This window comes from Coturnix japonica, chromosome Z (assembly GCF_001577835.2).
Source record: "Coturnix japonica isolate 7356 chromosome Z, Coturnix japonica 2.1, whole genome shotgun sequence".
Taxonomy (NCBI): Eukaryota; Metazoa; Chordata; class Aves; order Galliformes; family Phasianidae; genus Coturnix; species Coturnix japonica.
This window is the reverse complement of record NC_029547.1, coordinates 12,926,055-12,953,959: the sequence shown is the minus strand read 5'-3', so window position 1 is coordinate 12,953,959 and position 27,905 is coordinate 12,926,055. Positions and strand designations below refer to the sequence as shown.

Below are 27,905 nucleotides of genomic sequence, written 5' to 3'. Positions count from 1 at the left end.
GGGTTTAATCCATACATTTAAAGTGAGACAGAGACTTAGCTTAAATCTAACTAATGTAGCTAACTGGTAATCTTAAATAGTTCCTTTCTTAACTGAATTTTCATTGTCTATCAACACCAGAATACAAACTAAGTAAGCATGTTAAGTTTATAGAAAGAAGGAAATAAAAACTTACCATATGCATAGGTTCTCAGAAGGAATGTATTTCTTATTCCTACAATATTATTTACATTCAAGTCAAACTCCACACAGCTGTTAGAAAAAATAAAAAGAATCAATAATCACGGCACTAATTTCAAAATATTGATTACCAACCAACTGACAGAGATGGAGAAACGCACCCTCGAGATAACTATACTTTAGAAGCCTCCCAAGCAGTACAAGTTATGTGGTTTGATTCTTACTCCAGTTTTGCCTACAGTAGTTGTATTACTTACAGACTTCAACTGCATAATCAAATATGGCTGTCTTTATGGAAAATATGTGGATACAAATGTAGAACACAGAACAGTTTAACATATTATTGTTGGAATTTTAGGAAAACTTTCTCCCAAATAGAGTTCCAACATATGATTCACCACAGACACATTTGATGTTAGTAAGGATTCTCAAACATATTCATTCAGCATATCATGCCAGTGAACTAAAAAGGATATGCAACTAAAAGAAGCCAAAATGTAAGAATCTCTTTGTTGCAATGACAATTAGGGATAACCACCAAGCACTTTGAAATGGATATTCTTTACTAGTAAGTAGTGCCTGCTATTTGAAAAAATAGTGGGAAAAAAAGGTTCACAACCATTTCAGAGCACAGAACTTTTAATAACAATTTCATTTTTTGTTTTTAATGATATAATGAGCCAAATAAGCATTACCAGCTTTATTTTTATCTGCTCAACAATAAAACTTGAACTTCATACTGTCTACACACATTAACTACCCACAGTACTCAAAAACCTTGCTCCTAACATAATGGCTCTTGTTTTATTATGCTTGCCTGTAGTATCAAAGGTTGTCAGTGGTAAGGCAGTAGAGGCTGAACCTTCCCACCAATATTCCTGCTGTATGTTGTTGCCATGTGGCAGATGGCAGCAGAGCAGCAGTCTGACAAAACAGCACCTGACATAATAACTCAAAAAGCAGAAGTTTGTCATAGTTCCTTAATGTAGGAAAAATGGCACCCACAGACAGTCACTGACACTTGCTGAACTTCTATGGTGATCAAACAGCGGATGAGAGCACAGTGAGGTGGTGAGAGGTGCATTTCAGCAGGTCACCTCCAGAGGAGCAGACTTTTTTTGGGAGGGGCATACAGACTCTTGTTCATCACTGGCAAAAAATGCATAACTAATGGTGGTGACTATGTTAAAAAATAGTATTTGTCAAGCATAACTTTCCTCTTTGTGAATGCACAGTCCCTACTGCTCATGATTTTCTTCCATTTCATATGCTTGGGAATGGCTTCAAGGATAACCTTTTTCATCATTGTCCAGGGACCGGGTTCTTCCTCTTGCCCTTCCTGAACATAGGAGTGGAATTTGCTTTCCTCTGTTTTTCAGGTACTTATGCCAGTTGCTACAATCACGCAAAAATTATAGAGTGGCCTCACAATCACATCTGCCAGCACCATCAGCATCTGTGAGTGCGTGCCAGAGCCCATGGATAGCACAAGGGGAATGGTTTTAAGTCAAGAGGAGAGATTTAGGCTATGCATTTTGGTAAATTGCTTATTCAGAATGTGCTGAGGCACTGAAAAAGGCTGCCCAAATAAGCTGTGGATGCCCTACCCCTGGAGGCATTCAAAGTCATGGTGGATGCAGCCCTGGGCAATCTGATCTACTGGGCAGCAACTCTGCCCACGCAAGGGGGAAATGGAACTTGATGATCTTTATAGTCCTTTCAAACCAAAGCTTCTCACTCCAGCCTATCAACTTGATGTTTGGAACCTGAGATTCTTCTAAGTTGGTCCTGCTAGTAAAGAAGACATTCAGTACCTCAGTTTTTTCACTGTTCTGTGAAACCACACCACCAGTCCCATTCAGCATTAGATCCACATTTTCCCTACTCTTTCCTTTGACACTGAGGTACTTGCAGAAGCCCTCCATGTTGCCTTTGACATATCCTGACTCAATTCCATTTGGGCTTTCAAATATACTAATTCCATCACTAGATGCTCAGACAGTGTCTCTGTTTTCCTTCCAGATTACCCACCCCTGCTTCCATGCTCTGTAGGTTTTCTTTCATGGTGTTAGATACTTAGTATACCTGATAAGAACTACACTGTTTCCTGTTCTAGTATATTCCTTTTGGTTACTTAATTTCATGTGTTCATAACAAATACACAGTCAATAGAAGAATACGTAACACATCCACTTCACTCCAATTACTTCCCCTTCATAAAAAAGGTCATGAAATTAATACATAACATTGTGAATCACACATCCAACACTACACTTTGTTTAAACATAGAATACCTCTCTAGAAGAGGGGGGAAGATTGTTTTCTTGATTTAAAATATTTTCTTCCTTTTAGAAGACTACGTCATTAAGATTGTTTTAGTATTGTTTGCATACTGTAAAAATCTGTGGATTGGTCCCTAAGAAGCTCAATAGTTTAGCAGTTTCCACAGAAAGAAAAGTTATTTTTTCACAACAATTTATCTCCTATGTTCTTTTTCCCCCGTTGAAATGCACCTGTCAACTGGAATACCCAGTACACAAACTGCCCATAGAAATACAGAATGTCTTGCTATGAGTTCACACCACAGAAATGAAATAGCAGCCCAATCAGAAGAGTTTTGGACCATCAAGGAAGTACTCTGCCACAGCACAGATTCACAATACAACTATAGCACAACATAAACAACAATAACAAAAGATTTCAATGGTCTAACTTATATAGAGGGCACACACAGAGACTATTTTCCCTTGTCAAAGTCCAAGAAATGAAGCTAAACAGAGTACTTGCCTGACTTTATCCCTGAACTTCACTATTGGCACTTTTGCTCGAATCAGCTGAGGTCGCTCAATGTATCTTGCTGAAAGAGAGAAAATATTTAGTTAAGTTTCATGCAAGATGCCTAAAAAAAAAGCTCTTGGAGTCAAACTGAGTGATCTACAGCAAACAGAAGCTTACTACATTTAACAAAACCATTCTCAGAAGGGTGGTGCTAAATTAGGTAACATTTAGCAACTGCTGTGAAAGTGCAATCTAGGAAAGAGTATAAAAATGCACTACACATTAGAAGAAAACAATAGTGCAAAAATTTTCAGCAGGAATGGCAGTCAAAAGTGCCTTCATCAAGAAATACTTACATTATTCAGGATTTCTATTACTATTGCAGATTAAAAATAAGAGAGCAAGAACACACCTATATATACACCTATACACCACATACCCAGATAGCTAAGTCTAGCACTACGTTACAGCACGTGGGACATGATCAGCTGCATAGTTTTTAACTGACTCTAATTTTCTTATGGCAGAGGATGTGCATTTTACTGATCAAAAACACTAGTGTAACAGTATCCTCATTGTGCGCAGATAATGCTTAAACTCTCACTTAAAATCTGTTTCTTTGGTCAATAGATTAAGTACCAAGAAAGTCTTTTCCCAATGAATTAATCCTGGAAACAGGGAATATGATTTGCAGCTAAGACATCACTTTCAAACAAAGATGGAGTAAGTTCAATTTACCGTCACTTTAAAGGAGACAGGACATACATTAAGCACACATCACAGAACTGCACCTCAGATGATCACCCTCAAAGTATCAACACCCAAAACCAAACACATGAACCCCTGCCAGATGCATCCAGTGCCACCAAGTGCATCTCTGCACCCTGCTACCCAACACTACTCCATCAGTCATGTTACCATCTACCAGTTCTCCACAGTATCTTGGGCTACTCCTAATGTTCACCATAATCCTAACTTCAAAATGTCCACAAGACAATGGAAAATAAAGAAAAAAATGAGTCAGTTTAAAAGGCAAGTGCTTGCGCAGGAATCACAGTTTGAGTCATTTCTTGTGCTGCAAAATATAGATTATTTAAATTTGACCATAGTTTAGACATTTTCTACTTGTTTCTGTAAGTTAACCTCAAATTAGCACTTCATAAATGTGAAAAAGTTAGGAGTAGTGCAGATTAAAGGTAACCTTAACTGAAAGCTGATGTTTACTTCTTGGGAAACAAACTTCTATCAGTCTGGACAGTTACTATGATTGGATACTGCCAGCTCTACTGTGCTCAGGTGGTATCTTCAAGTGAAACTCTTTGGGACCTTCTGGAAGTGTTTTATGGATCTGTTCAGACAGATTCTACAAAGTAATTCTCTACTTAGATGTGAATGCATATATGACCCCAAGCAACCCACAGACAGACACACAGACACAAACACACACACAGACAGACCCCTCTACCTTCAATACACACCCAGAGAGAGAGAAAAAAAAAGTCTATCTTACTACCTTACTATAAAGGAAAAACCTCACAGCTGGTACTGTGGTCAATCTTCACTGGACATACAATGCAGTACAACATAAACTAATGTATCAATTTCTACCTGTACCTGCTGACATCCAAATCTCTCTCCACAACTCATCAGAACATTCTGAATTTAAAGCTATAGAATCTTGTCTTCCTTCTTAGCCTAATTTATGATAAAGACACCTGACATATGGTGTGCTGGAGGCAACTGTTAGCATCTACATGCATGCCACAGCAATTTAACTTTCCCCACTTACAGTCCTTCTCAAAAGCCTGTCAGGTAATAAGGGGATTTGTTCTAGTGGAAACTCACTTCCAAACATATACTTGTCTACAAGTACCTTCCAACTCTAGACAGGAGTTGGCTACTCTATTTGGCTACAAAAAATAAAACAATCAAGTCCAATCTGTTTTCCAAGGGTAAGATAGAACAGATGATGTCAGAAGGCTAACACCCTTAGTGGCTCACAATGATGACACTGTTAGCAGAATCTCTGTTGTACATAAACAGTAGATCGTAGTAGATGGGGAATTCTGAAATTGAATAAGCATCTTAGCGTGCTATCTGATCTTGACGCTATGACCAAAAGGTATACACAAAAATCTTGTAAGGAATTCCACACAGCAACTTCAGTTTTGGGCACGTAAATAAAAACAAGTCACAGATGCCACTTCAGCTGTAGTGAAAAAAACATAATCAATCCAATGAAGACTAAGGACCGTCATCATAAATAAAATAAACTATTCATACAGAATTTCAGATTAAGCAATTTAATTCTATCTTTTCTTGTACAGAATAAATGATTAAGTGATTGTACAAAATATTAATTCCAAACATAGTACAAGCCAAAAGGATCTCTGGCAACCTGCACATACAGCCTGGTCTCATTAGTAGCTTTATACTAATGAAAGATAAATAGATATGCGGGCACAGAAATCTGAATGCAGAGTAATGAAGTACTTAGGCCAGTACCATCCAGCACAGGATTCTGGATTCATGTCCAGAATTCACTTGTCTTGTAAAGTGACATCTTTTTGCAAAACCATATTTTAACTGAGCAAACGTTTTCTGGCTCTTCAATAATATCTTACACACTGAATGAAAATTAGATAGAAGCCCTAGAAAATGACAATCCATTAACAAAACATTATAAATATATTGCCTACTGTCAATTTGTTGTAACTGGCATATGCTGATAACATCATATAATAAGTACAATAATCTCGTGTTGTATCTACTCTAAACTAAGTAAAAGATTTATGCTGTTCTAAACCCATTAAATTTCAACATCTCCATGATGGAATAAAACAAATAGGAGTGTAGTTAATAACATTTCATTTTATGGCAGAAAGTTTAGAGATCCTAAACAGTTGTGAAGAATTCATCACGGAGATATGGCAGCGCTTCCAGGTCACATTTATTACAGCCCTCTGTTTTATCTCATATACATAAACTATATATGAATGAGAAAGGAGGTAAGAGGAAAAGCTTGAAGATCTTAATGCTAATCAGGCAGAAGCAGACAAGAGAATGAAGGGTGCTTTTTCTTAAGATATAATGCTACATTTTCTACATCACGTTTGGAAAAATAAGAAATATTTATGTCCACACCATCACTAAGCACATCACATTCTCACCTTCTTGCAAAATCCTTCAAGGTCATTGATTTGAGCTCCAGTTCCCTACTAGACAGCTGCTAAGAAGATTATGTGCCATTCTATTCCTTATTGGATGTTGTGTTGAGGGACATGGGTAGTGGGAGCTATTGGTAACAGGTTGTAGCAGGCGTTTGCAGGGTTTTGGGTTGTGATGTGGCAGGACTCCCCGTCCCCCCCAACTCTGTCCCCTGCTGACACCAATAGGGGGATGCAGCTACTGGATGATCTTTTTGGTCTTTTCCAACCTTGGTGATTCTATGATTCTGAATTCTGAAATCCTATCCTGACCACTATTGCATTCCTTTGTACAACTAAGAGAAAAAGTCTAATTAATTTGGACAGTAAACATCACGAATGTGTAACAGCTAAACAGCTGCTAAAATAAATCCTGCTTAGACTGGATTAATCTAAAGCGGGTAATAAAACTGAGGTTTAATTATTGGTGGTTTGCATTATATTCTTCTTCAATACACTGTAAGAGTTATCAGCCTGAATTCGCTTTTCTTCACATGAGCCAGTACTGTAGAAATATACAAACGCAGGTATCTGAACAAATACATCTATAATAAATCCATATAGATCTTTGAAAGAAGATGTAAGGATTGCAGTAATATATCTCTCTACTCTAGCAGAAACACAATACCTGCTTTTGAGACCAACATGTCACATAAAGTACTGAATAAATATCAGAAGCCTCCTCCAGCTTGACTATGCAACTTGACAATTCAGAAAATAACACATCTTTATATCAGTCAGTGTTCTAAGTGCAGTGACAACACAGCCTTTAAACCTGATGACCTTGAGTTTCCTGCTCATATTTGTTAATTTTTGCAAGCCTAAAATGAAACAAGCTGGAGTTTACATGAATGCTGAATCCAAACTAGGGTACTCCTTGAGTTAAACATATCTTTATCTAAAAATCAGAGTTAATAACATAAAGAGGAAAGGAGGTGGCACAAAGTCCTGAAGACAGTTTACATAAAAGACAGATGAGAAGCTGAAAAAAGGATGGGTATAAGCTGTACACTGAAGTAGGAACAGTATCACATACTTATTTGAGCTTTCATTTTTAAGTGTACAAAAACATCACAGTCCAGGAAGAAAAGAGGATGAGAGGTCCAGGTAGAAAAAACTCCCAAGTTTCTATTCTATGGAAATGTAGTAAAAGACTGAAAAAAGCTCAGAATACTACCCATTTCACAAATGGTGCCTTACCAAAAAAAAACAAAAACAAAAAACAAACAAACAAAAAACCACCAAAAAAACTTCTCTTCAGCCCTTTAACTTTTTCACAAAGTCAGACTAAGAACTTTGTTTTCAGAAGCACATTTCCTCCATTTCTATGCAAGTCAAGCCTGAATCCACAAACCTTTTGGAGTGCCTACAGAACACCACAGAAGCATACATCTAATATTGCTTTCCTAGAGGTGAAGAGAACACATATGAATCTATTCACTTCTGAGGGCTAGCTTGGGGAAAGAAAACAAAATAACTATCCCTTTCCAAATCACACAAGATATTCTTAATTTGTGGATGAGAATTATATGTGTTTAAATAAGCTTTCATCAGAGTAACAGGAAAACCTCCTTCTACTGAACTTCAGCACAACTGAAAATAAGTTTGTAAATGAATTAAATACAAATGAAAAGACCTTATACCAAAAAGCATTTTAAGTCACATAAACACTTCTGAACATCCTTATTCTACCATCTCTGTCTACATGACACAAGGATAGATGGCTAGATGCTTGAATTTATGTCCACAATGGTGTAAAAATTACAAGACAACCTAAAAGGTCCACATACTAAAACTTACAGAATTAGACAGGAACAGTATTATCAGAGGCATTTTGTCTAGCCTCATCTTCCAAGGAGCAGCTGGATTAAATGAAGTTTACCAAAAGCATACGCAGTGTAATATAGAATTAGGAAACAATTCAAAGAGGGTAATAGCAGAAGAAAATCCTTTAGGGACTGCAGTCCTATGACAGGAATGTCTTCCTGTTAGTAGTACACCCTGGAAAACAAACTTTTTCTTGTCTAAAACTCTATGAAATATCTCTTGAAGAAAAAAAAGGAAAAAAAGGAGACAGAGAGACAGTAATTATTTAAATGCTCCCTTTCTGGTCTCTGAAAACAAAATGATTTATCACTGTATTTCTCAGCAATGGAAATTACTTGCAAGTGTACCAGACTGAGCTCTGGACTACTTAAACAACTGTCAGTACAAAATAGCAATAGTAAGTCATTAAACATCAGATGCCTGTGCTAAGATAAATGCATCTGCTCTTCAAGTAAGCTTCAGAAGGACAGCTCGAAAGATCAGTCACAGAATGTCAGGGATTGGAATGGACCTCAAAAGATCACCTAGTTCAATCTCCCTGTTGGAGCAGGAACACCTAGATCAGGACACACAGGAATGCCTCCAGGTGGGTTTTGAGTGTCTCCAGAAAAGAGAACCCCACAACCTCTCTGGGCAGCCCATTCCTGTGTTCTGTCACCCTCACCATGAAGAAGTTTCTTCATATTTATGTGGAACCTCCTGCCTTCCAGCTTGCACCCACTGCCCCTTGTCCTATAGTTGGATATCATTGAGAAAAGCCTGGCTCCAGTCTCCTGACATTCACTCTTTACATATTTAAGAATATTAATGAGGTAATCTCTGTCTCCTCCAAGCCGAAGACACCCAGCTCCCTCAGCCTTTCTTTGTAAGGGAGATGCTCCACACCTCTATTCATCTTTGTGGCTCTGTGCTGGACTCTCTCAAGCAGTTCCCTGTCCTTCTTGAACTGAGGGGCCCAGAACTGGACACAATACTCCAGATGTGGTCTCACCAGGGCAGAGTGGAGGGGGAGGAGAACCTCTCTCGACCTTTTAATACACGTCACTTCTAATACATCCCAGGATGCCACTGGCATTCTTGGCCACATATGCACATCTGCCTGTACAGAAGTTCTGAAGTCTGAATAGGAATTTATAGTTCCTGTTGCTGTTTGTAGGAGTAAGGATTTTCATCAGAAACTGTATCACAAGAGTGAGAACTGGGGGGACAGTCATTGATAATAGTAAATGACACCATTTTTAATAATTCAAGCAATGGTATAGAAGCCTAGTGTTATTGAATCATTAACTTTGGAAGAGACCTCTGAGATCATCTAGTCCAACCACCCACCTACCACCAACACTGCCCACTCAACCATATTCCTTAGTACAACATCTGCATGTTTCCTGAACACCTCCACAGGCGGTGACTCAAAGACCTCCCTGGGCAGCCTCTTCCAGCACCTGATAATTTTTTCAAGAAGTTTTTCCTAATACACAACCTGCACCTCTTCTGGCTCAACCTAAGGCCATCCCCTCTCCTGTCACTATGGGAGAAGAAGCTGATCCCCACCTCACCATAGCCTCCTTCCAGGAAGTTGTAGGGAGTGATAAGGTCCTCCCTGAGACTACTCCTTCAGTGGAAACAATTCCAGCTCCCTCAGCTGCACCCCATAAGGTTTATGCTCCAAACCCCCCACAGCTCTGTTGCTCTTCTCTGAATATGCTCCAGGGTCTCCATGTATTTCTTGTAATGAAGGACCCAAAACTGAACACAGCACTCAAGGTGTGGCCTCACCACAGCTGAATGAATTCAGGGGGAGGATCACCTCCCTGTACCTGCTGGCTGTATTATTTCTGAAACAAGACAGGATGCCACTGCCCTTACTGGTCACCTGGGCACACTGTTGGCTCACACTGAGCCAAGTGCTGACTAACACACCTAGGTCCTTTTCTTTTGCACAATCTTTCAGTCAATCTGCTCCATGCCTGTAGTGCTGCAAAACCTCTCTGAAGCAGGAGGCATTTACTTTTAGATCAAGAACTACCCCAAGTATTCTTAATCTGAAAGGAGCCGAAACAACTCTTAAGAACCACAAACTGACCTATTCCTCCTATATGTCTTGGTATTGTCAACACCTATTTTCCTCACTAGGCACCTCTGTTAACTATCTCACAGGTATCAAAGCTGAAAAGAAAAAAACAAAAAAACTTTTACACAGTCTTCTGTGAGTGACAGCTTACTCTACAAATTCTTGAAGGACCATCCACAGAGTATTAGACCACTAACAGAGCCTTCTTTAAAGGAAATCCACTTCTCTCACATCTCCCTTTCCACTGCTAGTTGTGCTTCATGATTCAAAAGTCATCTGAGATCCTGCCCATGCTTGAAGCCTACTAGTTTGGAGAGCACCATTTAGGCTTTTTTTCTATTTACTATCTATCAGTGCCATCTCACACTACAAGTACCATTATTAAGTATTTTTCACTCCAAATAATACTGTGATTAGAAGCCTGACAACAGAAAAGCAATTGAGATAGTCATAACCATGCATCAAAACTTCCAAAAATGCCAATAGTCTTACCACCTCACTGTAGTCTGGAACTTACAAAGTTTAGTACTGAAGAGTTTATGGACTAAGCTGAGTATATGCCTTGCTTCAGTCTTCTGGTTGACCTGAAATATAATACTAAAGTTACAGAAAAACAATGGTGTCCTTAATTTAAATTCCTTATCCTTATGCAATAAGCATGTTTTACTATTTAAATTAAGAAAAAATAAACACCACAGAAAACATCTTTCAATTCACACAATAAACACATATACTAATGCATTCATAATCACAAATTTAGTGCAGTAAAAGTCAGACAACACATACCCAATTCATATCCAATACGCTAAGTAACTATTACACACTCAAATATAGAACATGAAGGGGAACAAACCCTACCCATATAAAAATGTAATTTCTTTCCTTCCTTTTCATTTATGCTCCAGTTCCTTCAGCACAATGCCCTATTTGAGTTTTTCTATTCAATCAATTCACACAACTAAAATTTTATTTTTACAAAACTTCTTGATATTTCTCATATCAAAATCCTTCTCACACCTGCTCACTGATATAGGTGACTGAGAATCTAAATAATAAATGACAAAGTTGCACTTCTTAAAGTAGTTTCTGCATCTAAAATGAAAGACAACCTCTTTAATAATCTTAGGCAGCCTACTTCTGTTTTGCTGTGCTCTGTCCACTTATGAAATGAAGACAAGGCTCATTTTCAGAACACTTTGTCGGGTTAAAGAGTTTATAAGTAAACTTAGTATGTACAATGTTAAGATACCCAAGAATCATAGCTATAATCAGTTCAAAAAGATGCTGTCAAATCAAAACAGAACTGACATTTTTCTTTCATTTTAGAAGCCAGCCTCATAAAAGCACATACACTTTTTAAATGTTATTGAATAAAAGGTGTTTAAATTATTAGAGAGCACACCTAAGAAAAAGACTTTAGTTATACATATATGTATTTAATTACTTACTGGTTCTTCTGTAACCACCAGGCATAAATCCCCATCACTCGTACGAGTGCCAAATCCATTCAGAGAGGACCCAACCAAAAAGAGCCTGCTACCTGTAAAAAAAAAAAAAGAACCATAGAATAAAACCTGATGTGATACATCATAGCTCAAGAGTAAAGAAGAATTCTGAACCTCAGCAACGTTCAAACAAATATTAAGTAATCAAATTCAAAACATACATGGAAAAATTCGCTGAATTTCCCTCTGGAGTTCTGATCTGCAGAGCTCTTTTCTATTCAGATCACACGTCTGCTGTTGGCACGCTTCAAACAACTTCAAAACCTGCAGACTTAACTTGACACACATTCAGAAAGTAAAGATAAAGGGAGTGAACATTCTTTCTTCTTGCAATTATAAGAAAAACAGAAAACCGCGTTTAAAAAATACAAGTCAGTACTGTTTTACATCATCTGTTCCATCACCTCAGTTCACTTAAATTCATCCTGAACACCTGTCCTGACGAAACTGCTGTTATTTTTATTTATGTATTTTAATTGTTCAATCAGTACCTTCAGCCTCTCAAGGAAAAGCAGTAAAAGACAAAGAATATCTTCTGCTGACTTAAATATCAACTGTTTGTCTATAAGTAACTAGGACAAAAGGAAGTATTAAAGCTGACTTATGTTGGCATCATTATTTTGCCCAATGCAAACTATTAAAGAAGTTATCAGATCTCTAGTGAAAACAGAAACTAACTGATCCTCTACAATGACATCACTATTACATGCTATAATAAACAGACATAAATTTTAAAATAAATCTTTTGTCATGCTGGTGCAGATAAAACATTTACACTGACTAAATATAATTGTTTTATGGTTTTTTTTTCTTTTAATTAAAAAAGAAGAAATGAACTTCTCTGATGTTACTAGATGATTTTATCAGAATTCTCCCTGCTCCCATATCCTGTGACTAATGGACTCTACCTCCAACTTCTGCTACTACAGCTGACGTTTAGATTTCCTCAATCAACGTTAAGAGCAAACAGCCTAAGAAAACAACATGTGGATTCCTGAAAAACGTTCTAAATGCCAAGGACTGCAGTGGCAGCTACAGTTTTTGATACTCCTTCTAAGGACAGCTCAGCAGTAGACACTGTGACAATCTTAAAGAATCCTTCTGAAATTTTTTTTTGCCTACATCAGCAACCTTGTAACCTGCACATGCAGAAGGCAAATGTCAAACATGGTCACAGAAAGACAGTACCTTATCTTTGGCCACAGGAAGTGTTGTTTCTGTGACAGGTGGAAACAAAATATCTTGCAACCGAGGAACATGTATACCTAAATCTGGCACATAACGTGCATTACACCCTGAAAACAAACGTGCACTTTGTTCTGGTGAAGGCACTGCTTGGTTAACTGCATGTGTTTCACGGTGAGGTGAACGATATCGCTGCCTTTTGACACCAAATGGAACACTCTGTTCACTTAGTCTCCTAAAAAAAAAGAAGGAAAAAAAAATAATGAATTTGCAAGCTTTTTTGCAAGCTTCAAACTATGATTAAAGAGGAGTAGCTACAGCAAAGAACAAACACGACTGTTTCACTGCAGTGAAGTCTTTTACAGAGCAGACAGCATGTCCATCCTAAATATCAGATGAAACTAACGCGAAAGAAGACAGAACACAGAACTGCAGAAGTGCAGCTTCCATTTAAGGGAAATAACACTACCACTTAGCTAAAATACTTATATAAACCAGTTGAAAATAAATGTCAAGCTTAGTTAGGCAGGACAGCTAGGAAAGATGAATGCAGGTCATACTATTTTTGTGACCATATACTTTTAATTTTTTGTAAGATACATTTAGAATAAATTAGCACTCAGTCTGCAGAACAGAAGTACAATGAGGAAATGTTGTGCATCCTGAAAACTTAGAGATTAATAAAACCAGTAGTGGGAAGAAGAGGAAAAAACGCAACAAAACAGCCAACTAAAATGGAGCATATGTCAGTGCAGGCTTAAGATTACACAGACAGTAAAATTTGACATTCAGGAAAAAAAAAAAAAAAAAAAAGGACTGCTGGTTAGCCATACAGGTCATAAACCTAATGTTTCATTTTGAAACACAAACTCATAAATTTCCCCCATAATTTATCTGTCACTGGAATTGATCTATCTTCAAGAGCCACGGTGATCTTAACAGGAAGTCCATTTGCTCCTGAATTTTTATAAATTAAGTAAACTGTACTGAAAGTTGATTGAGATTTGAATGCTGCAATCTACCCACAGTAAACACAAGGACATTCAAACTTTATCTACCCAGTAATGCATATAAGCTAACTAGCACAACAGTGTTCATATATTAAAGTAAAAGCCAATGTGAAATCAAGTGTGCTGATATGTGTCAATGAACTATGAATTAATGAACCTGGAATTATTTCTTGTTGTCAGAAAAGCTGGCAGCATTGCAGTCTAGGGACCAGGACAGATAGTATTATCAATGGAATACAAAATTCTACTGAAGAGACCTCAAAATACCACTTCAATTTTCAGGTGTGAGAAAAGTTCTGGTAACATTCTCTATCCTCAGTTTTAAGGGAACTCAAGGGGTAAAGTTAGACATGAGACTGAGTTTCAACAGAAATAGCTTAAGAAGAGTCAACTCAAGATCTAAGGATTAACTACTTGACTGCAAATCTTTTAATACAGCACAGCTTTTCAAGAGGAAAAAAGCATGCATGCAGCAGCATGAAACCAGGAACAACTTTAGTTCATGCAATGCCTATATGCTCAATTACAGTTAAACACCATGTGTGCATTCATAATTCCTTTCCATTAAAAACCTGGTTGAGAAACTGCATATAAGAAATAAATATGAAGAAAGATTACAAAGTTTGCTCTGTATAAGATGACTCACAAAATTACTAAAAAGTGTGTGAATATGAATCAACTACTATTTCAGAGCTCCTAAGAAAGATAAGTAATCTAAAATGCCAAGAGAAAACCATGCTTGCATATGAAATTCCTTTTCTTGTTGAAGCTGAAGAAACAAAATTACCTATATTTGTTTTTTGGGAAGTAGACAAATTGTTTCCATACAAATTGTTTCCTCCTAAAAAACCCACAAAACTTAAATATGAAGCGCTACATTCAGGCATATGTAAAAAAAATTAATCACTGTATAATGAAGAAAAACAGCAGAAACATTTACTATTCCCACAAACACTGTGCAGTTTTAACTTGCAAATGTACAGAAGAGAACACTCACTGACACAACTCCTCCCATAGCCAAGCATACAAAGAATATGAGCTATTAAGGCATTAAAAGAAAAAGCACAAGTCACAGCTCCATAAAGCCACAACTGCTGGATAGAAAACTACATGTACCAAGCCACTTACAAGGACTAAAATTCTCAACAGCATATACAAGAATGTTTTAAAGATCCATGACATGTCCCATTTCATTAGTTTTGTTCACTATTCACAAATCTTCTAATGGAATTTGCACAACAAAAAAATTCATATTGGACAAACTTTGTCAAGTGTTCAATACGACCAGAATTAACTGCCTACCCACCCACTTGCCCAGCCAACTTACTTTTTTCCTCGGAACGTTGGGGAAGGAGAAGGTGTATTCACTGGACTGCCATTCCCATAAACCAATGGCTGCGGCATACCAGCCAGAGTAGTCACAAGGTTCCCACTCAACGAAGCCCTGGAAAGACTACAGTCCGTAACTGTCTAATGAAGTTTAATGTTAAAGACACTACAAAATATCCCCCCAAACAGAAATATTTCGTCTTAAAAAACAGTGAACCATACTCATCAATTCAATCTCCAGTAGCAAATTCTACTGTACTTACATTGCATTCTGAAAGTTAATCCGAGCATTAATAATTTGCTGGTGAGAGACAATAGGTTGTATATTTAAAGGAACCTTATTGAGGAAATTATTCCGATGTTGATATTTAGGAGGAAAGGGTGGACGGCCCAAGTTGGAGGAGTTTGGGAACATGCTCTTTTTTGCTTGAGGTGAACATGTATCCTTTCACCTTCAATAAAAGCAAATAAACAAATGAAAACAGGCAACAAATAAATAATAGTGACTTTTTAAACTTCTGGCTTTAAAAATTTGCATGATTTAAAATATTTTTCTATGTATAGCTTAAAAAAAATGTGATTGCAGGCTAGCTGCATCTCCCTTCAGAAGAAGATGGAAAATAAAATTATTCTATTTCCCAAGTTTCACAATTACTGTTTAGTTATTTATTTTTACAATTACATTTTTATTTGCTCCCCTCCACATTACATTGAATTTTAGAAAAAAATCCATGAAATAAATTTTACGATTTTTCATCTCAAGAAAAAATAATGTATTTGAATGGAAAGTGTTTTATAATCCAATTATTCATAAACAATGCTTATAATATACTCCACCATAAGAACATGAAGATGGTGCTGATCACCAACCATTAGCAAAATCAGTTTTTTCCCATGATATTCAAAAAACCTGCCAAATGATAACAGCAATTGGAAAGCAATCTACTAATACTTAAAAAAATATATGCGTGGCATTGTTCTATACATACGTTTATACATGGATTCCATGATAGCAAAGCTAAATTTTTCTTTTGAATTTAGAATTGATTCTGGCACAACTGACTGCTATTTGATCTTCTACAACTGTACAGGTTACGTGTTAGCAGAACTACTGAAAGGAAATATTTGTACTACATGTTAAACTGCTGATGATTTGCAAATCCTCTGCATTGCACTGTAAGTTCAATTTACATGAATGAAACAGAAATCCAGAATTTACAAGTGAAAACTACATTAAAGATTTTAAAATACCAGTTATGAATACTCTATACTTCTCTCAGCTACATTGAAAACCTGGTATAATTTTGATTTTTTTTCAATTATTGGTTGTTTTTTGTTTGTTTTTAATTGCTTAGAGCATATATAAGAACCTTGCAAACAATCAGGGTGTCTCACAAACCAACACAGTTGCTCATGATAAATCTTAACACTTTGCATAAAAATATTGACTTAGTTATTACAACACAGGGATTCAAACATAAGAGGGAGAAGTTTGTTAAACATTTAAACATTCAGAAATCAGAAGAGTAATTGCAGTGTTTCCCTAATTATCGTATCAAAATCTTTTATCAAGCCAATGCCATAGTAGAGCAACTGGAAGAAGTGTTACACAGCAGTTCAAGTTTGGAATAAAATACCACTTCTAAGTTTTCTTAATTATCAAACTAATCACATACATATAACTGTATTAACATTTACATTAGTAGCTATTCTGTCACACTATGAAATAAAATCAGTTATTTCTAGCTGTACTGTACTAAGGTGTCACATTTACCAGTCTTGATCACATCTTTCACCTACCACCAAAATGCCTTTGTGTTCTGGCCTCCTCAGAGAGCTCTGGCAAATGGTGCAAGCAGCATTAGCACAGAACCTATGCAAAAGAATTGCAAGGAGTTTATCTGCACACATACCGCAACAAAAGCCCACTTGTCCTTCTCTACCTCTCCCAACTTCTCCTAGTTACCTGACATTTGGCTCTGGGCAACCTGATCTAGTAAAGGTGTATGTTTGGTGGCCCTGCTAGGCAGGGGGGTTGGAACTACATGATCCTTGAGGTCCCTTCCAACCCGGGTCATTCTGTGATTCTGTGATTTCTATGTAGTCCGAATGAGACTTGAGCACAGCCTCAAACCCATGGAACAGTTCAAACAAACACACATCAAACTTCCCTAAGAGAGTAGGCAGACTCAGTAAGGATTACAGTGAGAAATGTGTAATTTGTTATCGGAGGGACTTAATCTTCACAGAAGCAAGTCCCTTAAACACTCCCATTTACAGAGATAGTAGCTACCTAAGTTAGCACCCCTCACCTCTCTCTGATCAACACAGGCGCCCCTAGGGCATTAAGTGCAAAACACTCCCATTTACAGAGATAGTAGCTACCTAAGTTAGCACCCCTCACCTCTCTCTGATCAACACAGGCGCCCCTAGGGCATTAAGTGCACTGTACAGAAGGTGGTGATGGATATATTTCATCAGCAACATAGCAGAACTGCACATCAGAATGAAGGATTTAGCTGTTACAGCAACAGGTTTTCAAACCTTAACACTCCAAATACCAGAGGCAGAAACAACAGAAGGGGGCAGGGGGAACCACAGAGAGAGGGGGGAGGGGGAGACTGAGATGGGGAAAGGGGATATGACAGAAAGAGAGAAGTAGAGAGTGGGAGTTTAGTGGGGAACAAGAGGGAGAGGGGAGGGGGCAACAAGAAGGAGGGATGGAGAAGGGAGCGGGTGTGCCCCGGTGGCGCAGTGGTTAAAGACGCCGCCTTGCAACACTGGGGCCCGGAGTTCGAATCCCCCCTGTGGCGCAAGTGGTAGAAGTACCGCTCTGCTACACAGAGGCTCGAATCCCGGGGGCTGGACTCGATGATCTCTAAGGTCCCTTCCAACCCGCACGAAACTATGAAACTATGAAACGAGAGAGGGAGAGGGGAGCGGGGAACGAAAGAGAGGGAAGGATAGGGGAGGGGGGAGCGACAGAGACAGAGAAGGGAACGGGGCAAGCCGCGAATCAACTTCCCTAACTCGAATCCCGATACGACACAGTACCACCGCTGCCTCTCAGGAGCTGCGGTTGCACTTACGCGGCTGTCCGGACTGTACCTTGACTGAGATGGCGAGGCGCTCCAGCAGCACTGCAGCTGAGGCTCACTCCCTCAGAGGGGCTCTTCCTTCAGACAGGAGGCTTCTGCGGGAGGTAAACAAAGCACTGCTAACGGTGCTCCTCACAGCGCAAACCCGAAGGCCCGGCCGCGAAGCTCCCTCACCGCCCGCCCCGCTTCAGCGCCGCGCCACCCGGCCAACACGACACGAACCCTGCCGACACACTGACACCAGGCTCGGGCAGAGCCCGCTGTACCGCAGCACCCACCTACACCGCGCTTCACCGCCCGGCACAGTGCGGCACAGCCGGAAGCAGGCGGGCAGCCCCGCTGGCCGGGCGCAGGCCTCACCCGGATCCACACCGGGAGGCAGGAAGGGCCCTTTCCGCCGGGCCTCCCCGCCAGGCGCATGCGCCGCCGCCAGGAGAGGCGGCCGGTAGCGGAGGCGGACGGGGTGTGTCTGTCCGGGAGCGGCGGCAGCTTGTTTGCCCGCCTGTATAGAAACGGAGCGAACGGCATCGTCACAGTGCGCGTTCTGTGCCCCCAGCTGTTGCTGTAGGCCACGCACGTCCGCTCCGCAGCACAGAACAGCTCGTGCTGCCTCGTCATCATGGCGGGCCGACACAGTACGGCTCTGTGCTTAACCCTGCCCGTTAGCAATGATTGCAGTTCGAAAAGGCAGAGATGCTGACGAATTGGGTGTGTTTCGAGGAATGCTTCGTGAAGACAAAACAGCGGAACTGAAAAGTGCTCAAATGGATTCCGTTATAAAAGCTAGTTACATGGTAGCAAATCACAGAGTCACAGAATGACCCGGGTTGGAAGGGACCTCACGGATCATGTAGTTCCAACCCCCCTGCCTGGCAGGGCCACCAAACATACACCTTTACTAGATCAGGTTGCCCAGGGCCCCGTCCAACCTGGTCTTGAACACCTCCAAGGACGGGGCATCCACAACTTCCCTGGGCAGCCTGTTCCAGGGCCTAACCACTCTCCTAGTGAAGAACTTCCCCCTAACATCCAACCTAAATCTTCCCTCTTTTAACTTAAAACCATTTCCCCATGCTATTGTCAGCCCTTTCGAAGAGTTTACTCCCCTCCTGGGAGTAAGTTCCCTTCAGGTATTGAAAGGCTGCAATGAGGCCAAATGTGATTTGCAGATTTCCAATTCATTCAACTCAACATTCAACTCAAAGGAAACTCTGGTCATAGCTTCTTACAAGACTTTTCATAACCTCTCTCTTACTAGAGAGAAATATCTCCTCACAGTCACACCTTATTCATGTCATTGCTTTTTAGCAGTATGCATTTGAGAAAAATTATTGTCAAGGATGATGCACTGGAAGAGTAATATTTCATCCAAAACATCACAAACACCTTCAGAACTTAATGAAGAATCTTATCCACTGCCACTGGAACAGCTCGGTGCATTCTCACAAAAACAAGGCCAAACATTGCACTAGTCTTATGTTTTTGTTACTATTTTTTTTTTAATAGAAAATAAAGTAAAAATAAGTTCTGTTATATATATAGGAGTCAGGATTTGGATGTACTAAGACAACTATGAATACAGGGAAAGAATGAGCTGAAATGCCTGCACCTCTGAGGAGAGATACAGCTGAGAAGAAATAGTATAACAGATGCTTTACCTTTGTTTTGTTTTGTTTTGTTTTGTTTTGTTCGCTGTTCACTCTTTGGGATCTTTCCATGTCATATCTGTTTTTCAAAATAGCTATACTTTTCAGTGGAGGACTTGAAATAACCTAATGTTTCACAAATCAGCAACAGCCTTATGAGACAAGTCTCTGTGCTTTGACATGCTGAGAGCTATCCCGCTATTTTCATTGTGTGCATTCTGTCATCCTGACCCTGATTGCAATCTTGGAGCATTAACAGATAGCATAGATCTCCTTGTATAAGAAAAGAGCTTCAAACCTTACTTCTGGTTTTAGTTTTCTTGCGAAGAATCAGATTGCTTGTCAAGAGATGCTAAGGGTTGTGCAACAGGGAGTTTGAAACCTAGCACTATAGATTTCACCTGAACTCCAGAATAAGATAGGATTAGGACTCATCATGTACTTCTTGCCTCCAAAGATTATACTGTTTTCGAATAAACACTGTACAATTATTACAACAGTTTGTTAAGCAAATTTATTGGAACAGCAGCAAAGAAATTGAACAATGAAAGAAGTTTATGGTCCTTAATAGAAGCAGGTGGCTGAATTTTGCCTCTAAAATCTAAACAATATTTATTTATGCTGGATAGAGAAGAAAATTACTTTCAGAAGCTAATTCTGGACACAGCAATTTTTGTTACTGCTCCAGCACAGCAGTTAAAATCTCTGTCATGGAAAGGAAATCATTAAACAACATTAAAAGTTCCAGTTTGTTTTTGTTTGTGGTTTTCTTAAACTTCTTTAGAGTTGAAATGTTCCAAATATAGGTACTATTTGAAGGTAAGTAGTTCTGAAAGGCAATTCACAATTCAGCAGCTCAAATAAGGGAAGAAAAAACGGAATAAAATGAAATAAAATAAACAAACAAAACCAAAGATAGGAAAAAGTTATTCTTCTATGGAAACCTTAAGATTCCTAAAAAGCCTATGGCCTGTTTTCTCACTCTGTTAACAAAGGGCAAGATGTATGGGAACGCAGCCAGCTGCATGTTTAGAATATGCTTTACAACAGAAAGCAGCCATATAGTCTTCTTACTGGGAAACAAGTCAACTTCCTTGAAGCATTTTTCAGTGTCAAAACCATCCATAACATATCACTTTTTATGTTGCTAGTGCTAGGACCGCGTCTAAAATAATGAAACTTGCATTTCATTATAAATATGCCATTTTCATATTTTGTGCTGAGACCTAACATGGTAAGTCAATTAAAATAAGAAATGTAACTACAGTGCAATAGATGGAGCTACAAAGGGATTAATATAATGCAGAATCCACAGTGAAGACTGCGGTTTTTTCATCATGATATCCATATGATATACTTTGCAGTTTGTTTAACAACCAGGATATTCTGGGACTGATGCCAAACCAGAGACTTAGGTCTGAAGTAAATTTTATGTATGAGGCAGAAAGCAGCTTTCCTCAGAAAAACAATACAAGCTATTAATAATACTGCAAAGAACTTAGATCAGGTATGCACAAATCTGTTGCTGTAGGTTGGCAGGTGTCCATGTAAGTATCTACTGCATTAAAAACACAATCCAAAGGTTTATCAAATAAATACTGAAGGTGAAATGAATGTGTTGCTTTTTTCTTTTTAATTGTTATTTGTTTTTAATGAGACAAATGCATTATATTTTTCTCACTGTGCGACAGCCTAGTTCTGATGCTCAGTGTTGAACCAGGTTTAATAATTCTTGTTTTATGCCTTTCTCTGTTGCTTCTTATTTGAGAAATAAGGTGATATATTTCTTTATTATGATAAGGTTTTATGTACTTGTATACATAGCACACAGTCTGCAGTGAGCTATACATGAAAAGCAGTAAGTTTACCATTGAAATTCATGGCAAAATATATAGTAACCATGCAAGCAAACATACACCTGTTGCTCCAAAAGTAATGCTTCTTATTCGTTTCCATGGAAACTCCAACAGATACAAAGAGCACAATAATGCTGTTTAATAGAGGAAAACCTCAGCTACAAAACACTGCTTTTCAGCAGAGTCACCACCATGAGCTACACAATTTTGCCAGCAATGAACAAGAGCCATCATGCTGCTCTTGTAAAAATCTGCACCTGTGGAGGTGACACACTGTCTGCACTGTTGAAACACACCAGCCACTGCCTCACTCCCTCACTGTGCTCACATCCACTGTTTGGGCTCCATAAGTGCTCAGCAAGTGTCAGTGGATGTCAAGGGGTGTCCTTTTTCAGATGGAGGGATTCAGTGTGCACTTCCATATGAGACTGCCCCTCTGCTGCCATCTGTCACACAAGAGCAAAATTTAACAGGATATTGGTAAGAGGGTTCAACCTCTACCACAATACCACCACCATCTGCCTCTGACACTGTGGGCCAACATAATAAATCCAAGGCTGTTGTGCTAAGTTGTTAATGCTGTTCACAAGTTAGTATAATATCCATATTTGCTAGCAATTACATGACTTAAGTGATTTGGTATTGTAAATTTTGTAATTGGATTCCTTTAAATACAACTTCTTTTAAATGGGAGTTTCTATGTTCTGGATTTTCCTTCATGTTGCTGTTTTCTCTGCTGTGCAAAAAAAAAAAGTCAAATTTTAAAAAATAAGCCCTAAATTTTGATTGAAGACACTGGATGATACTGCAAAACAGTGCTTTCACACTGTTTATTTGCTTTTTTTCCAGTCCACTGTAGTCCAGGGGAGATACTGATGTTTCCCAAGTCATGAAAAAATCAGTAAAGCATTGGATGGCTTTGCCTGATAAGCCGGTTCTTCAGGGTTAAATTTTTACTAAGAACACAAGATATTATGAAGTTCTAGTAGACATTTCTTTGTGACCTAGTAGGTCTTTTTATCAGTGGGTGTGAAATGACCATTTCAGGTTAACAGACCTGGAAACAGTGCTTAACCATTAGGTTAACTTCATGAAGATATTAACATAGCCAAATGGAGGGATGTAAATACATTTATTTATTTCTTCTTTCATAAAGGACTAAGCTTGATGTAGAGACATTGGGTACAGCGTCTGTGTTAGGCCTGACTGTACTGAATGTCTCAGGTAGGACACTGAGGCTTGAACAAGTTGAGAGTGGCCTGCTGTGGGCTAGCAAAGAAAATATTACTTGCTACCTGCTGTCTTCAGTTCCTAGCACTGCAGGATATTGAGTAGGTTGTGAGAGCTAACTGCTGTTGGTCACTCTACATTCTGTTGTGTTATGTATTTTTACTGTTTCCTTTCAATTTTTTATGTCTGGTTTTGACAGCTTACTTCTTTGTGGACTCTCAGCTCAACGTTCATTTTGTTTGGTTCAATTTTTTCCACATTTAAAAACTAATTTTGGTCACTTGGGTATATGTAACGATGGTATTTTATGGAAAAACATTCTCTTGTGCCCTCAGTGATAAAAAGAGTGTGCTGATGTGTCTATAGCTGATGCGTGCTGATGCTGTGTTTTGGATTTAGGCTGAGAACAGTGTTGATAACAGACCGATGTTTCAGTTATTGCAGAGCAGGGCTGTGCAGAGCCAAGGACATTTCAGCTTCTGTTACCATCCTGCCAGTGGGGGGGTGGGGGGGTGGGGTGGGGGTGGGAAACGCAAGGAGCTGGGAGAGCTGGGAGAGCTGACCTAACTGGCCAAAGGGATGCTTGGTACCAGCTGCCATCGGGTGAAACTATAAAACCAATAGGTCAGGAGGAGATCTGCAGCGTTGGGCCTGTTTGGACATCATCTATCTGTTGGTGAGCAATTGTATAGCACATCACTTGCTTTGTACTTTAATTTTTTTTCTCTCTTTTTTCCTTGCAAGTTCTTGTACTTCCACCTTCTTCTGTTCTCTCCTCTATTCCACTGTGGAGGTAAGGAGTGAACAGCTGTGTGTTGCAGTTGCATGCCAGGTTAAACCACTAAATACTACTGTTCTGGTTATTATAGGCCTCTGTACACAAAAGCTGTTGCAAAGTTTGCCAGATTTTAAATACACTTGGCAGAAAAAAGTACATTTTTATGTACTGTAAAAACTTTGAGATAAAATGTTCTATTGCTTCAGATTTTTTTACTCAAGAATATCCTTGTAAAGTATAAAAAGTATCATAAACTTTATAGTGTGTGTATGTGTTTTCTTCAGGGCTTTCCTCTGCAGCCTTAACACAGAAGCAACTGAAAATGTGTTTTTTACTTAGCATTTAAGTAGAGCAGCCTCTAAAGAGCTGGATCTCTGACTTTGCAAACCCAAGCCAATCTTTCAAATTACTAACAAATAACTAGTAAGCTATAGAAGTGTAAGCAGTAAAGAAACGGGCAGATATCTGTGTGAATGGAGTGTCCATGCACACCCTCGCCAGAATTGATTAACAAAAGACCAATTGAAAGTCAGAGGTTCAAAACAAGCCATTCTGTGTACTGCAACAGGAATCTGAAGTGTTTCTTTACTCAAAACCATCATGGTTTAATTTATTTAATGAGCCATAATTCAAATAATCAAATGTTTCCCATTTTACATTTGCAGATATATTCCTTCCTGCCTTCAGTTTTAATCTGCTTTATTTTGGGGACAATTAGTTTTTCAGGGTTGAGGAGGAAATGAAGTGGGGCTCCAAAGAGAAGTTGCTAGCACTTTGCCTGTAGAGAGGCTACCACATACTCATTACACCAGCCTGAAGCAAAGTTCAGTCACTGTTGTGAGTTATGTATTAGTACAGTTTCTTCTGAATAATTTATAATGTTGCTGTGCAAACTGGGTTAGTATTAGGAGTCCTAGAAATGTCAGGTTTCAAAATAATCCTTCCATTGGTTAAAATGTTCAGTGCAAAATGCTATATTAAAGCAACACCAAAGCTGAGCTTTTAAAATACAAAAGGCAGGAAGTGCAGAGTTAAGGTTGCTATGGAAACCTTAACTGTACACCTTTAGGTAGGTAGTATGCTATTGGTTTTAATAACTTTCTCTTTGTACAACTCTATTATATGTGCCCTTTATTATTATATGAATTCTAATGATAATGAATGCTATTTATAATACATATTAATTGCACTGGCTACTCAGCAGACATGAGAAATAAGGTGTGACCTGTGCTGTCTCTGTGAAAATAACTTGCACATTGATATTAAGGTGACTGTATGATGTGTATCCAGAAAACATTACTATGACTATCTTACCAGCCAAAGAACTGAGTGCTTTTTTCTGAGAATGCTGCAATATGGCTATCACCTTATGGAGCACCATCAAAAGAGCAAAACTGTAGAAAACACTGACAAGAGGTAAAATGTAAGTGGTACCTGGTGGAAAGTTTAACTATGGCTATGGTATGCTTCTTCAACAAAGCATAAAAGTACAGCATTCACTCTTTACAAATTTGCATTATTTCCTCCAGAGCTCCATCTTGTACCTCACAAGAACATAACTCTAGCTCTTTTTTGCTTGATATTTTCTTTCCTGACTGATCATTGAACTGTATAAAATCTCTACAGAGTTTTGGTTGGGCTTTAAAACTGACGATTCCCCTGCCCAGTTCCAAATTCCATAATCTGCCTGACAAAGGGGCAATTTTTTATGAAGTTTTGTCAGCTTTTAATTAGCCACTGCCTCAGTTAATATGCAAGAAATGCACAGATGTTGAACATTAGGAACCTCAAGTCAAGAGACCTGGCAGCAAGTAGTTCAAATTCTTTAGTATGGTGTCTAGAAAAGTGTGCATTACTCAGATGAAGTCCTCTGTTCTTGATCACAATTCATACGGTGTCTAAAACAGTCTGTTTCAGGAGGGGGCACTTCTGTAACTAAAATTTCCAGTACATTTATAAAAGCTTGGAAGATTGTCATCAAAGTAGTATCAAAATATATAAGTATATATATAAAATGCAGCTCACTGATTTTTATTTCTTAACCTACTGGTAGCACTTTTGGCAGCACTATTTGGTTAACAGTAAATGTATTTTTAGGATGTATATGTACTGCAATAGGTGGCCATGATGACCAGCTGAAGTAAAATCTTTGTACCTACAATTGCCATTGAGAACTGCCCCCCAGAAAGTCACAAATCATGCTTTAACTATATTGATAAACCAATATAATTTTGGGGAGAGAAATATTAGATGTTATTTAACATTTAAAGAACAATCTGTTGTAAAGAAAAAAGAATTCAAAATTAGATCTTATTAAGGCAGAGGAGAACTTCAAATGAAAACTCTGAGATCTTAAAACTCATAGGCATTGATCCTAATACAGGACTCCATTAAATACCACTGCTGTATGTCAGTACAAACTTCCTGCAAAATCATAGCCTACAAAAAATCACTAATATGTTAGTCATTGATTTTATGAAATATTAGAATATGGCTACTGGAAATTAAAAGGAAAATTAAAAATATTTTATTTGTTTCAGCTTCTCTATCCTACAGGAATATACAGTACTCCCTTAACAAAAATACTGCAGGTGATATGGAACTGCAGGGTGAAAGGATCACTGTTGTGGATGTCAGGCTTCCTTTATAGCTTCTCCTTAATGCCATTTTGGAGACTGAAGTAGGGGTAGACAGGCTACTAACTGGTCTACAGTAGTATTTTTTTCTTCTATTAATCTAAACTAGCTAGTGGCTCTTTCAACAGAGATTGAAACAGGATGTCTGCTGGTACAATCTGATGATTTCATTCATTTCAGTTTCACTGATTCAGTTTATTTTTCAGTCATCTGTGTCCTTGCAAGCTTGACTTTGTGTCTACAGCCCAGATAAGCTGGATGGCTCACAGGGATACAATGGCAAGGACACCCTCTGTGGTGTCTATCCCTCCTGTCTTCCACTGCTTTATAAGCTTTCCTTTGCTTTTCTCTTCCCAATGCAAGAAAAGTCACTTAGAATGTATCTCTTGGCAGGGCATGGCATCGAACACCCAGGAGGATCTGCAGCAGGATGACTCTGTGGAAACGGGCAATGCAGGCCAGCTACAGCAGGAAGAGCTAAGTCAGGCAACAGACAAGAGTTGTCCCATCTGCCTGGACGCCATCTGCTATGCTGCCCGCATGCCAGCCTGCTTCCACTTCTTCTGCTTTAGCTGTATCTGGCAGTGGGCTGCCATCAATGCTGTGTGCCCAATCTGCAGGCAGCCTTTCGAATACATCTTGTGTGCGATGCAAGGAGACTGTGACTACCAGCAGTACAGGCCAGAGGCAATCAGAGAGGGAGAGGGGGCAGACCAGAACCCTGCAGCAGTGCTACAACATGCGCCTGCATCACGTCCATGATTGGTCCATGGCAGGGAGAACAGCTTGTACTACTGGTCTTCAGGGCTGCGCGGCCCTTCAGCAACTTTGGACCCAGCACCTTCAGCACCTTTGCACCCAACCTTCAGAGCAGCACCTTCAGAGCTGCCGAATGCAATGCAGCTCCCAGAAATCCCCGTGGACAAGCATCCCAGAAGCTATAGCATGCAGCTCCTGCATTTCCTTGACTTAGCACAGGCAGCCACCAGATCTGAAACCTTCGGATAAGAAACTGGATGAATCACCACAAAGGAAAAACACACTCAAAACTCAAAACAGATGGGACTATACACTGAGCATGTCCAAGAAGAAGTGAAAAACAAGAAAATATTTAAGGAATTAGTTAATGTAGAACAACCCATTGTCTGGAGCGAGTTAGCATTACTTACTTTGTGGAATTATGAGTGTGTGTATTGGGCTGTATAAATATAATTACTTCAGAGCTACTAGTTGTGCAGTTGGGGAGGTGCAAGCTGCCATTCACCTATGTATACACTTTAAATAAACTACTTTGCATCCTGACTCTCATGAGTCTGAGTGTTGTTCTGCAGGTTAATCATTCACACTACCCAGGCAGGATGGCAGGATGGCGGACAGAAGAGAAAAAGTGCAAGAAATCATGTTTTGAGAAAAAGCAGGTTACCAGGTAAAGCAAAAGCTGCGCATGAAAGCAAAACAAAACAAGGCATTTATTTGCTACTTCCTATCAGCAGGCAGATGTTCAGCTACTTCCAGGAAAGCAGGACTCAATATGGGTAAAAATTTCTTAGGAAGATGCCATCACTCAAAA

General features: G+C 39.0%; 1 protein-coding gene and 1 long non-coding RNA gene across 7 annotated transcripts in view; one reads left to right on the top strand and one right to left on the bottom strand.

Moving 5' to 3' along the window:
• Window positions 1-18,691, bottom strand: part of TENT2 (terminal nucleotidyltransferase 2) — a 38,558-nt gene extending 19,867 nt beyond the window's left edge. Inside the window, exons 1-11 of one of the 6 annotated variants that reach the window (XM_015848610.2) lie at window positions 18,468-18,691; window positions 18,200-18,284; window positions 16,866-16,964; window positions 15,355-15,543; window positions 15,090-15,215; window positions 12,756-12,987; window positions 11,729-11,843; window positions 11,511-11,602; window positions 10,580-10,646; window positions 2,968-3,037; window positions 176-252 (exon numbers count right to left, since the gene is read on the bottom strand). In XM_015848610.2, the coding sequence (XP_015704096.1) occupies window positions 176-252; window positions 2,968-3,037; window positions 10,580-10,646; window positions 11,511-11,602; window positions 11,729-11,843; window positions 12,756-12,987; window positions 15,090-15,215; window positions 15,355-15,506 (931 nt within the window). In that variant the 5' untranslated portion in view covers window positions 15,507-15,543; window positions 16,866-16,964; window positions 18,200-18,284; window positions 18,468-18,691. Of the gene's footprint in view, window positions 1-175; window positions 253-2,967; window positions 3,038-10,579; window positions 10,647-11,510; window positions 11,603-11,728; window positions 11,844-12,755; window positions 12,988-15,089; window positions 15,216-15,354; window positions 15,547-16,865; window positions 16,965-18,199; window positions 18,285-18,467 lie in introns of all 6 variants that reach the window. The other 5 variants (XM_015848609.2, XM_015848608.2, XM_015848611.2 and 2 more) reach the window with 5 other exon arrangements.
• Window positions 18,692-23,452: 4,761 nt separating this feature from the next.
• LOC107305881 lies at window positions 23,453-27,637 on the top strand. Its single transcript, XR_001551912.1, has 2 exons — window positions 23,453-23,597; window positions 26,729-27,637. It is a non-coding gene; the product is annotated as an uncharacterized LOC107305881 (long non-coding RNA).
• Window positions 27,638-27,905: the final 268 nt, after the last annotated feature.